The 12,515-nt window shown below is 40.4% G+C and overlaps 1 protein-coding gene across 1 annotated transcript; it reads right to left on the reverse strand.

The window, feature by feature from the left end:
• Nucleotides 1–247: 247 nt before the first annotated feature.
• Nucleotides 248–10,914, reverse strand: SFRP4 (secreted frizzled related protein 4). Its single transcript, XM_055589467.1, has 6 exons — nucleotides 10,195–10,914; nucleotides 8,811–8,891; nucleotides 8,651–8,716; nucleotides 6,214–6,412; nucleotides 3,611–3,674; nucleotides 248–1,113 (listed from the first exon to the last, which is right to left on the reverse strand). The coding sequence occupies exons 1-6, from the start codon at nucleotides 10,637–10,639 to the stop codon at nucleotides 928–930; spliced, it is 1,041 nt and encodes a 346-aa protein (XP_055445442.1). The 5' UTR covers nucleotides 10,640–10,914; the 3' UTR covers nucleotides 248–927.
• Between the last annotated feature and the right edge of the window lie 1,601 nt (nucleotides 10,915–12,515).

Raw genomic sequence — 12,515 nt, forward strand, 5'->3', positions numbered from 1 at the left:
GGGGGCACCAGCAATCAGCATAGAGGCTGGGCGTCAAGATACCTGGGATGTCCTGGGAAGTGAGATGAGCATCACACCCACAGGTGTAAGATGCTTGGGGATGACTAATTGGTACCCGAATCATAGAGAAGAAACAAAGTGTTTCCAGTACTGCTTAAAGGGGCTGTAAGAAACATGGTGCATATGAAACCAGAGCATCTCCACTGTGGCATGGTAACCAGAAAACAAGGGTCCAGACTTTGTCTGTCTGCCTTTCCCTTTTATTCATTTAGCAATACTGTTGTTTTAGTTTTAGGGTTTCTAGCTGAAAACAGAGCAGAAAGGCTTCTTTGTAAAAACAAAAACCATAAAACCAGACTGATTCTGATTTTCCACATCCTACTTTTCTAGATTGTTCAAAAATCCCCTTTGATCACAAAAATTCTTCTGCAAACAGTAAAGATCTTTGAAACATTCATTCCTCTTGCTTTCCTCTTTAGAAGCATTATATTTTCAATCACATTTTGAAAAACTGCTCACATCCTAACCACCAAATAAAATAAAACATATTGTAAAAAAAAAAAATTGGGTGTTTGGTTTGTATTATGGCATTTATTTTTCAATGCACATATCAGGTCAAATTGTAAGAACAAAAGCATCTTTGCCCTTGCGGAGCTCTCACAGAGTCTGCACACAGTTTACTCTCAATACGATAAGCTTATTTGACCAGCTTTCTTATACCTTGCATACCAAAGGGCATACCTACCACTATGGTTTGTAGTGACTTAAAAAGAAAAATTGAAGCATATCATTAAGAAAAATGCTGCAAGATGTGTCTATGAAGAGGACTGTGGTTGTTAAGGCGAGGGGTGTGTGGCCTTCTACAGGCTGTTGGGTGATGCCTGGCCTCACTCTGAGAGGAAGTCCCCATTGCAGAAAGCAGTTAGCTCACGCTCGTTTTGGGTTTGTGCTCTTTGGAGCACTCCTAGCTTTGATGTTCTTCTTGGGGCTGGCTGGTTTGGGAGCAGGTGGCTTCCCCTTGGGCTTCGGGGCGTTACTGCGGCTGGTGCGCCCTGCTGTTCGCTTCTTGTCCGGGGCTGTCCTCTGCTGTTCCTGCAGCCTCTCTTCCCACTGCTGGGAGGCAATGTGTACATGTGACCATCAAATATGTCTCACCTCTTCATGCTATTAAACTAATATCCAAAATAATGCGTATTTTCACTGTAATATACTCATCATGAGATTCATGATTACCATAGCTACTCTACCCCGTGATGTTGAGCATGTATCCTGTAACAGGTGCTTTGGAAAGCACTGGATATATATGGTAATGTCTTGACATACATTTATTTCATTGAAACAACAGCCCTTCTAGGTAGACACCATTGTCATGACCGGGAAACAAGCATACTGATGTTATTTTCAGAGCCGACAAAGTCAGAGCTGGGATTCAAATTTACCAGCCTAACTCCACAGCCTAAGGCCCTTTGCTGTTGTTCAGTTGCTCAGTCATGTCCAACTCTGTGACTCCATGGACTACAGCATGCCAGGTTTCTCTGTCCTTCGCTATTTTCTGGAGTTTGCTCAAACTCATGCCCATTGAGTTGGTGTTACCATCCAACCATCTCATCCTCTGTCATCCCCTTCTCCTCCTGTGAAGGCCCTAATGTATGCAATTTTTCCCATAGGCCCTGTAATGCAACTTTCCTATACAGCCAATCATTCAAAAAGGCTTTGCCAAGGCTAAAAGCAGAAATGGATACAGCCTCACTAGGAAGCTGGGATTTCTTACCACACTTATAGGTTCACCTAACTCTCTTATATCTGAAAGAAAATGGAAGCCCCACCCACATTTAGTAATCCGCTCATGTGTTAGCTACCCAGAGCTGATGAGAAATGCCATTCTAGACAGTCAAGATTCCATGATAGAAAAAGAATTTACTCTTTAAATATGAAAATGTCTAAGAAAAAAAAATGAAAAAGAGTCTATTTGAATAGACATTGCTTTTCATTATAACACATATGTCCCTACTTTATGTTAGAGTATAAAAATTAGACCACAACCATAGGTCAGGCAGTAAAAATACAATGAAATGAAAAATGCAGTCCCCACCCTCCTAGGGCACAACTCTAGTCCTAAAATAATAAACTTATTACTGTGCATTGTTATACCATGGTGATATTTTCATATTCTTAATACTGTATTGGAGTATTTGCTGCCAAAGTGAATGACCCAGTTATGATTCTTGAAAGCTTTCTTTCCTGTCAACAATCTCAGTTTTCAAGGCGGACTTACCTTCTAGATTGATTCTTCTAATCTACTGCAGTCTTGGAAATCAGATAAGCAACTCTGCTAGAATTTTCTGTTCAGTAAGACAAAGTGTGCTCCTGAGAAGCTCATGAGTGTTTAACTTAGATGCAGCAGCAGTGTTTGGGCCTGTTATTTAGAAAAGGACTCAGTAGAAGAGGTTGTGTTGAAACTGCCTTCTCTATGCATGCAAGCACGCTCAGTTGCTCAGTCATGTCCAACTCTTTTGTGACCCCATGGACTGTAGCCTGCCAGGTTCCTCTGTCCATGGGATTCTTCAGACAAGAATACTGGAGTGGGTTGCCATTTACTCCTCCAGGGGATCTTCCCAACCCAGGGATTGATCCCATGTCTCCTGCGGCTCCTGCACTGGCAGGCAGATTCTCTACCACTGAGCTACCTGTGAAGCCCACCTTCTCCATAAATCAGTATTAATATACACTCTCTCCTTGCTCAAGAATTTTCATTACTGCAAACTAAGAAAACACAGGCAGTTGCAGTATCTTTTCTGAACTGGGTAACACAAACTCTCCTGCATACATCTAAACATATTTTAAGGAAAAAGGATGCTTTTAAAATCCAAACCAATAACCTGATTTCTTTAGTTCTGGAATGATTTCACATCTCTGGGCAGAAAATTATTCTAACTCCTCTAACTGAGTGACCGATTTTTCTATGATGTTACCATTAAATTATGGATTTGACCACAAAAGTATTACTTTTTGTATATGATTTATTTTGACAAAAGTCTTGAAGTTATCTTAAATACTTATCTTAAAGGGAAAGAATCTTCTCTGTACAGTGACAGTATGAATTTCAAAAGCAGATATTCACACCCATATATGTCTGTATTAATACCACTGTATATTAATTCTGTTCAAGCACCTGACTGACTGCTAAACAAATTAAATATAATACAATAAAGAAAGCAATAAATAAATTTAATCTGGAAATATTGAAAACCAGTAGATCAGTATTGAATGCAACCAAATCACCTTTGAAACTGAAGAGAAACTTATGATAAAAACTCCAAATGAGAAAAGTTATTCTCTTAATTATTTATTCAAAGACAAATACTGCTACTGTTGCTGACTCCTATCATAGCCTAGCTGGAGCTAGGTATGGCAACCCACTCCAGTATTCTTGCCTGGAGAATCCCCACGAACAGAGAAGCCTGGCGGGCTACGGTCCACAGGGTCACAAAGAGTCGGACACGACTTAGCGACTAAGCACAGCACATGATAGCCTAGAGATGAAAGAATGTGAAGAATTCCCAAATACATGCATTTCAATCCATATCTGTGAATTCCTAATTATACTTACTATGGATCTTTTACTGAGTTGGTCTCTCCATTTTTCAACTAAACAATTTTCAAGAAGCATCATCCTGAAAAAAGTAATTTATCTTAATAAGCAATGCTAATTATGAAAGTAAAAATTTCAAAAATACAGAAGTTCAAAAATATAAAATACAAAAAATTGTAAAAACCAAAATTCTTCAATAACCATTAGCCCCACAAGTCCCCATTTATATTTTACTAATATTTTCTTTCAGTGTATTTATTTTACTAATATTTCATATTTTATTAGATCACACTGTACATTTAGATCATACTGTATATTTCCTTTCAGCATTATATGCATTTTCTTATATACCTGAAAAATTAAAAAAATATAACTTTCCTAACTATATAAATTATAACTATGGATATCCATAATGTATTTAACTATTTCTCTACAGTTGACCCTCCCTTTTGCTTAGCTATTATCATCAGCATTGCACTGAATATCACTAGTGTGCACTGGCTAATTATTTCCTTAAGATAGATTTATGAAAGCAGAAGAGTATGTATTTTTTTCTTAAGGTTTTCAATGCATAGTGCTAAATTATTTTCAAAATGGTTGAACTGTCACTTAATTCACCAACATTAAGACTAAGTAAGAATGGAATCTTGCTTTTATTTGGGTTGGAAAATTAAGGAGGTAAATATTTTAATGTTTATTTACTACTTGTACTTCTTTTAGAACTTTGTATAGACTTCGTACATGCATTTCTATATTGTAGTCAATGTTTTAAATATTGATTTAGATGTAAATTTATACTTACTTTTTATAGAGTAAATCACTATCTTTTGTTATACCCATTGCAATAATTTTTTTTTTTTTGTCTTTCTCTTTCTAAAAAAATTTTTTTTGGCTGCCTGGCACACAGGATCCTAGTTTACAGACCAGGGATTGAACCCATGCCCCCTGCAGTGGAAGTTTGGAGTCTTAACCACTGGACCTCTAGGGAAGTCCATGTCTTTCTCTTTTTATTTTTGATTTTAATATGCACAATATTGTCATCAGATATGTGCACTGACATTTTCCCTCATAATTTCTTACATTACTTTTATGTTTACAGACTACTTTATTTTTCAGGTAGTACACATTTATTTACTGAACTTTATCCTTTTTGATTAAGTTTTTAAAATATTTACTTTTTTACCCCATTTAAAATTTATTGAGTACAAAGTGAAAATACATACTATTTTCCCAAGTAAAGCCATTTGCAACATTTACTAAACAACAGTTTAATTTCTATTGATTTGCCACATCTCTTTCATAATAGAAGTTCTTGCATGCATTATAATCTGTTGCAAGATTTTCTTCTCTGCTTTATTTATCTACATGTCTACTGTTGCACCACATGACTTGAACAAGTGTAGCTTTATGCTGACTTTGCTTATGACATAAGGCACATTTTCGCTCATCCTTCGATTTTCAAAATCTCCTTTACATGTCCTTACCACTTTATTCTTCCAAATGATCATTAGCACTATTTGTGAAGACATAAATCTCAATCATCCAAAAGATTTACTAGGATTTTGATCAGAATTACACTATCTATAATCTAACAGGGAAAATGACACAAAGGCTGTTATTTAACTCATGTATTATCTATTCACCTGTTCAGCAATCCGGCACATCCTCAGAGCTGCTTCTAGTACTGGAGCATATATAAGCATCATAGAGGAATGAGCCCAGAAACAGTCATTCAAAGTTCATTCATTCAATGTCTTTAGAAAGACAAGATATAAGCAGTAAAACAGCTTTAAAGCCGAAAGCACAAGAAGTGTGAAGAAGGTACTAAGTACTGATAGACTGAAGAATAAGAAAGTATTCAAGTGAAGGCAGTATCAAAAAGTGGTTTTTTTTTGAGAAATAGAATCTTGAGCTGTATATCCAGAAGGAATAGGAACATTATTAATGGCAGAGAATCAAAAGGAAGACTTTTTAAATAAAAATGAGTAGTTTTGCTGGAGAAACGAAGTGAAGCAAGTTATGGGGCTCTTTCTGGAACCTGTGCTGAAGTGTTTGATTTTTATATTTTAAGGACTTCTTATGTTGTAAGGATATATATAAAAAGATGTTATGGAAAGATAAGTGAGGAGACACACTCCCAGCTGGAGAGATGCATACAATACATGTGTGTGAGTGTATATATGTGTTTATATAATACTCAAGTAAACAAATGTAAACTAAGTGTGGAACTGTGTTTCAAATGGCCATCGTTTCTTGATTCATAATTTATTTAAAAGGTCTTAAAAATTCATATTTGCTACAATAAGATTGATTTGAAAAGAACTGGTTTTACTCAATTTATTTGCTTATAAGTTTCTGAAATCCGGTAATACATTCTGAAATTGATTTTTAAAGAGTCCACTGAAATGCTCATGCTTTCATTTTTCCTTAATTCTATAAAGAATTAAGCGATGTTTAGGATATATGATATCCCAATCAAACCATCTAATAAAACTGATTTTTTTTTAAAAGCTAGTGCTTTTTAAAAAAAAAAAAAACAAAACACACAAACTAGGACTTCTAAGTGGGATTCATGGTTTTCCTAAGCTGTGTGCAGTTTTTTTCTGCCCCTCTGTGCCTACCGTGAGCGCCACTCGTAACACATGATGAGAACATCTTGATGAGGCAGGATGTGTGGACACTGGCAGGAAGAATTCGTAATAAGAGGGACTTGAGTCCGAGGGATGGGTGATGAGGACTTGAAGATCTCTTTCACATCCACCACTGTCGTTACTTCATTACAGCCACTCCTCTGCACGGCTTTTATTTTTGCATGAATGACTGCAATTGAAAAATCGATTTAAGTGTTGCTGAAGCTTTGGAGAGAAATATGGATGGTGTATTCCTGCCAACTCTGAGCCTCTCTTAAAGAATCACTCCTGTAATTATGGTCATGTCCAAGCTGCCCGAATGCAGGCAAAAATGCCCACACAATCATATGCTAAATGTAAGGCCTCCCATATTGTCAACAATGTCTTAAAAGTTCTGAATCATGCTGCAAGATAGAAAAGGAAATTCACAAGCGGGCTTACTCTGAGATCTGTCTTTGGGTCAGTGACTGCTCCACATGGGGCTACAGATAGAGTTTCAATACAGAATCCCATGGATTCTTCTCAGCCCTAGAATTCTATAATTCTATGATGAGGGGCTTTTTTTGGGAGGGTGCAGAAGGGAACATCAGGAAATTTAGTTACATAGAAGGTTGACTAAACTTTGTAGAAATAATACTACTTTGTCTTTCTACTCTGTCCTGTAATGATTTGAAGTGAGAATCATATATTCTCAGATTCAGAAGGCACCTAAAAGTTTGTGTGGTTCAATCACCCATCTGCTGCTTGAACTGTTCCAGAGAAAGTTGTTATAGTCCTAATATTCTCATGCAGGAAGGAGTCTCTGAAGATGACTGTTCTCAATTCTTTAATTTCCCAAACCGCCAAAGCAGGGTCTGTGGTGGGCAGAGGTGGAACTGTTATTACAGATGACTGGTAACGTCACTGGGTCTTATCATGCTTGCAGTTCTGACCTCCTTGAAAGTGAAAGTGAAAGTGAAGTTGCTCAGTCGTGTCCGACTCTTTGCGACCCCATGGACTGTAGCCTATCAGGTTCCTCCGTCCATGGGATTTTCCAGGCAAGAGTGCTGGAGTGGATTGCCATTTCCTTCTCCAGGGGATGTTCCTGACCCAGGAATCGAGCCCAGGTCTCCCTCATTGCAGGCAGACGCTTTACCATCTGAGCCACCAGGGAAGCTCCTTGACCTCCTTGGTCCCTTGCTATTACCACCTGCCATGGAGTTGTAATCAGCCTAGGATGGATCTGTCTTGGATTCCATCCTAGCAAGCTGGTTTATGAAGGAGTTGAATAATTTAAATAGAAAATAGTTTCATCATCAATGTGGTTACGAAGCAATGATGCCCTAGAGAACAGCATGACAGTGAAACTCAGACTGGACAACAAAGTAACTAAGGCTGGATGGTGCCAGACAAGGGGCTACGTGGATTAGATTAAGATGATATCTACATATAACAGGTTTAAAAAACAGTAACAAGAAGCTACTAGAAAAGACAGTGTTTTGCTTTGTTTTGTTTTTTTTTTGGGGGGGGTTGAATTACCCATTTTGGCTATGTGTGGTTCTCAAATATGACAACCTAAATAAGAGGTTATTTTTTCAGACTTTTATAGTGCCATGATCTTCCTGCTTTTATGTGGGTTGTATAATACAAAGGTTCTTATGATATAAAATTTCAGTTTGAAATATGGAAAACTAAGTTACCAAATAAAACAAACATTTTTACCCAAATAGTTTCCACTATTTCAACAGAAATAATTTAAAAAACACACAAAAAAACCCATGAAATAGCCCAAAAAGATATTTTAAAGGAACACATTTTTAATTAAATTTACTTTCAAATTATGACACTAGAATTCACTGAAAACATTCAAGACAGCATGATTGACTTATTCTCTGAAGAAAGTGCCAACTGGGTCTTTCAAATAAGAGAACATTTTAACTATGTTAATACTTACAGCTGTAGGTCTTGTGATTAACATATTCCCACAGTTTTTTAAAAAGTGTTTTTATAAGTAAAAAGATACGTGTGCACATCTTAATTCTTTGGTCTCTGGGCCTCAGGTCAAATCCACAGATCACTTACCCATCCTTTCCACAGCAGTGAAACTTTTTTTTCCGTCCCCTCCCACCGCTGCCCTAAGGCCCTGTGGTGAAACCATGAGAGAAGTGAGGTGATGTCCTGGCTGACAGAACTTCTGGACAAATAGGACAGTTAGGATCAGGATGTCACACTTGTAATCTGATTCACAGCACTGCCCTCACCCAGGTACTTTACTTAGTTTTTACTTGATTTACTCAGAAAAGCAAGATATATTCACAGTTGTTATTGTGCCATCTAGGACCCACATGACTGAGAGAAATCACCAACCCGCTTTTTCACTTCATGACTAGCAGACCTGGCTGTGTCATGTGCCAAGTCCCCAAGCCAATGGATTCAGCAGATGATTTACCGTAACTGTAGTTTTTGCTTAGATACGTTGCCAGGGTTGGCTTCACCTTTTTGCACTTGCACCGGTCTAAAGAAGACAAAACAAAGGCAATGTTGAAAAAAGGTTCAGAAGTCACTCTGGAGAGAAGAAAGAGATGGAGCCTTGAGGCTAATGAACTTACCCGGGCTTAGGCGTTTACAGTCAATATCAAGAGGCCTTTCCTGTACCATCATGTCTGGAGTGATGTCTATCCACTTAACGTCTGAAAAACACACAGGGACACATGGGTGTGGTCAGTGATTCCAGCTGGAGTAAGGAATCATCTGGAGACACTGACTAACACGGCAGCACACACAAACACACACAAATCCTAAACAGCAAAAATTATATGTGATTGTCAACTACTTCTTCCATATAGACTCTTTGGGCTTAGGAAAGAAGACTTATGGCTGAGACTGCTTATCCAGAACAAACTGAAGTGAAGGCACATCCATTTAAACTGGTTGATATATACAGCCAACCTGGATTTATCTGACATTTATCCAACCTGGATAAATTATGTCATTCCCCCCTAAATCTATTTTAAAATGTTGATTTTCCAAGTTGAGAGCTTACACTAATCAAAATAACCAAAATAGTCCCCAATTCCCACCTCACATTTTGCAGAAACAGTCCAGAGCTACTCCCTAAAGAAGCATAACCCTGTATCATTTCTATAATTAAAGAAATACATGTTTGTTTGTTTGTTTTTTTAAAACTGAATTAGAGAGGAGCTTAAATTTCCCCCCCTTCATTTCACTTCTCCACCTCCACGTTTTGGGCAAGGCTCTGAGATATAACTTCAGAAACGACACTAAAGCAACACCATAATTTCTTTAAATGTGTAGCAACTTGAGTCAGGGATAAAAGAAGGCAAAAATATTCTTAGGTTTTATTTCAAGAAGTGGATTTAAACCTGCCTCTTCTTCCTAGAAAAGCATCAAAAAGACTAAAGAGAAAAGAAGGAAGTGGTGGTTGAGTTCGAGTTAACTAAGATGCCACAGACGCTGGCATTGGGTCAAAGACCATGAAACAGACATCACAGTTTTCCAGGGCAACTAAATTTATAAACTGTACTCCTGGTGGGAAGTGACTAGTACTGCTTTTTCAGAAAGAGCTTTCAAGAACTAACGTTAAGTGGAGAATCCTGGTAGGAGTGTTTTGTTTATTAAATGATGTAAAAAAAAGTGCTCAAAGCTGGTTCAGACCCAGTCACTGCTATTACTATTTTATTACTACAAAGAAAAAATTCTCTAGTGTCACCTATCTAAGCAAAGTCGCCCATCCCTCTTTATGGGGACATGGTGTTCTTCAGCTCCTGAAATTCCTGTGGAGAAAGCAGACTTCCAGAAGTCAAGTCACCAGCCCTTCCCACCTCCTCCAATTCACCTAAGAAGAATGGGGCGCTGCCCGACCACCCACTGGCAGCTGTCGGGTTCTCATGTGGCAGTGACAGTCCAGAGTGCCCCCTCAACCGCCCCCGCCCCCCCCCCCCATCACCACCTTGTTCCTTCCCCAAGTCTCACCGTCAGGGAGGTCAGTGACGATGGCCTCAGGCGAGATGCACACACCCCGGTCGTAGACAGGCAGCTCATCGCAGGCCAGGCTCTCAGGCCAGCTGTGATTGTACATCTTCATGAGGGGCTCGCAGTCGTCACGCGCGCGCTGGCACACCGACTTGCACGGCTTAATGGGGTCGTGCAGGAACTCCAGGGTGCAGATGGGCGCGTACATGGCACAGAGGAAGAAGCGCAGCACCGCGCTGCAGTTCACGTCCACCAGCTCCTCGTACTGCTCGATGGCCAGGATGGCGTTCTCCTGCGTGCTGTGGTGCAGGTGATTGGGCATCCGCGTGATGTTCCAGGCCATGTGCCGGCACATCGGGATGCGCACCGCCTCGCAGGGCGCGCCGCGCACGCCCAGCGCCAGGCGCAGCCACAGGCACAACGCGGTCAGGATGGAGAGGAGCATGTTACTGCCCTCCCGTGCCGCCACCCCAGTAGACAGAATGGGCCCCCTAGTCTTTCTCTCTCCCTTCACGAAGGAAGAGGTGCTTTAGGGCACAGGGGATGTGCTCTACCCAAACTCCCGTGGGCAGCAGTGCGCGGCCTCTGGGGCTGGCCGGGGGTATCCGCAGTCCGGCGCGCGCGGCCCCAGTAGTTCCAGCTCTCAGCCTCCCAGGCGTGAACCCGCCCTGGCAATTCCAGTCCCCGGCCCGGCAGCTCCGAGCGCAGCCAACCCCGGCCATTGCCGGACCTATTTATCCCGACACCTCCCCTGACGTGGGCTAGGAACGCTCCCTTGGCAGCTGCAGGCTCGGCGCGGGCTCCCCGTCGGCCGCCCCACCCCCCAGCCCTCTCTTGCAGAAGCGGTGACATCATCTTCTCCGGGCCGCAACCCAGGGCTTGAATCCTGCATTCCCCCAAAGTCCCTCCTTTTTAGTCTAGCCAGTCCTTTTTCTTCAAACCAAGAAAAAGAGCCTCTGGCAGTCGTTTTGGACACCGGATCCAAGAAGGTGCAAGATACGATTTCAAGAGAGGGAAGAACCGTCTTTCGAATCAAAGCTGAACTTTGCGCCCTCTGCCTTTTGAGTTCCCCAACTGTGAAGTTGGAGGGAAATGGGAACTTTTGCTGCTCTTTACCTCTTAAACGTACTTGCTTTCTCCAGTAGGGGGCATGAGAAGCGCCGAGCGGTGAGACGTGTAGGACCAGGAGAGTGCAGTTGGAACAGGATGGACACATTATATAAGCAAACCGCCCCCTCCCGGCCCTGAGTTGTATGGAATTTGTTTTTGTGATTACTGTCGTGGCTAGTAGACAGTACTTTGGGCTCAGGTTTTTTTCCAGAATGGCCTTTGAGCTGTACCTGCTCCAGGAAAAGAACTGACCGAAGGTGTCGCAGCATCTTCCAGTTTGAGAAATGTCTTCCGTCTAACATTTCTCCCTCTTTCTCCTACTCCTTGTTCCTCTTTTCAACTTGAACGAAAGCAGAAAGCCAAGACGACTTTGATATCACAATCTGAAAGATTTTTTTCCTCCTTTATGCCAAGTGATTTCCAATCCAGCTGTCTAACATCTTGATTTACTTGGAAACTGTTATTTAATGAAGTAAGAAGCTGTGTACCATGGAGATCAATGATGTATGTTTTGTTCTCTCTTTTATCTTATTTTTATTCGGACAGGTAGTAGAATCCACTGCTGGCTCAGCCATCCCCAGAAAAGGGAGGCTTTATTGTTCCAAGTATACACTGTAAGATTTATGGTATATGATATTTTCTTAGGGCATTAGAATATGAAAGTATGTTATCTGAATGGTAATCTTCATGGTTTGGTTGGAAATCTGAACTTAAGGCAGACATTGATTTTCTCTCCAAAGCTTAGATAACAGAATTAATTTAGTTTTGATTCTGATTGGGACTGAGGATTAAAATAGCCCAATAAAGGAAAAGCACAGCTGTTTACTGAGCATGTACAATGCACTTGATGTGTAAATGCATTACCTTATTTATTTTTTCTGGGTACATGAATCAAATATGGTTAGTTGAAAAGGTAAATGAGACAAACACATTTCAGGATTCACCCAAGGAGTCCAGTTTTATTTGTGGGAATCCAGGGTAACCAAATACAGCAGGGCCCATCTAGAGAGGTATCTTTTTTTCTGTAGAAAACCAAGCTTCAAATGCCAGTGCAGGCTAGTGAAATAGCAAGCAAACAGGATAGCCCAGATGAGATCTCAAGCTGTTTTCAGTATTAGATTCTAGTAGGTCTAAACCCTGGTTTAGTGAAAATGAGTTTCAGCCCAAGTTCCTACCAGGGAAGAAGATACAGTTTTGAGAATGAACTGGGC

Source organism: Bubalus kerabau, chromosome 8, assembly GCF_029407905.1.
Source record: "Bubalus kerabau isolate K-KA32 ecotype Philippines breed swamp buffalo chromosome 8, PCC_UOA_SB_1v2, whole genome shotgun sequence".
Lineage (NCBI taxonomy): Eukaryota > Metazoa > Chordata > Mammalia > Artiodactyla > Bovidae > Bubalus > Bubalus kerabau.

Excerpts from the sequence above, each read along its gene's own strand:
- SFRP4 (XM_055589467.1), bottom strand. The coding sequence starts at position 10,639 with ATGCTCCTCTCCATCCTGACCGCGTTGTGCCTGTGGCTGCGCCTGGCG. Across the intron at positions 8,717-8,810 it reads CTGTAAACGCCTAAGCCCGG|ACCGGTGCAAGTGCAAAAAG; the intron begins GTAAGTTCATTA and ends TGTCTTCTTTAG. Across the intron at positions 6,413-8,650 it reads AAGCAAAAACTACAGTTACG|TCATTCATGCAAAAATAAAA; the intron begins GTAAATCATCTG and ends TTTCAATTGCAG.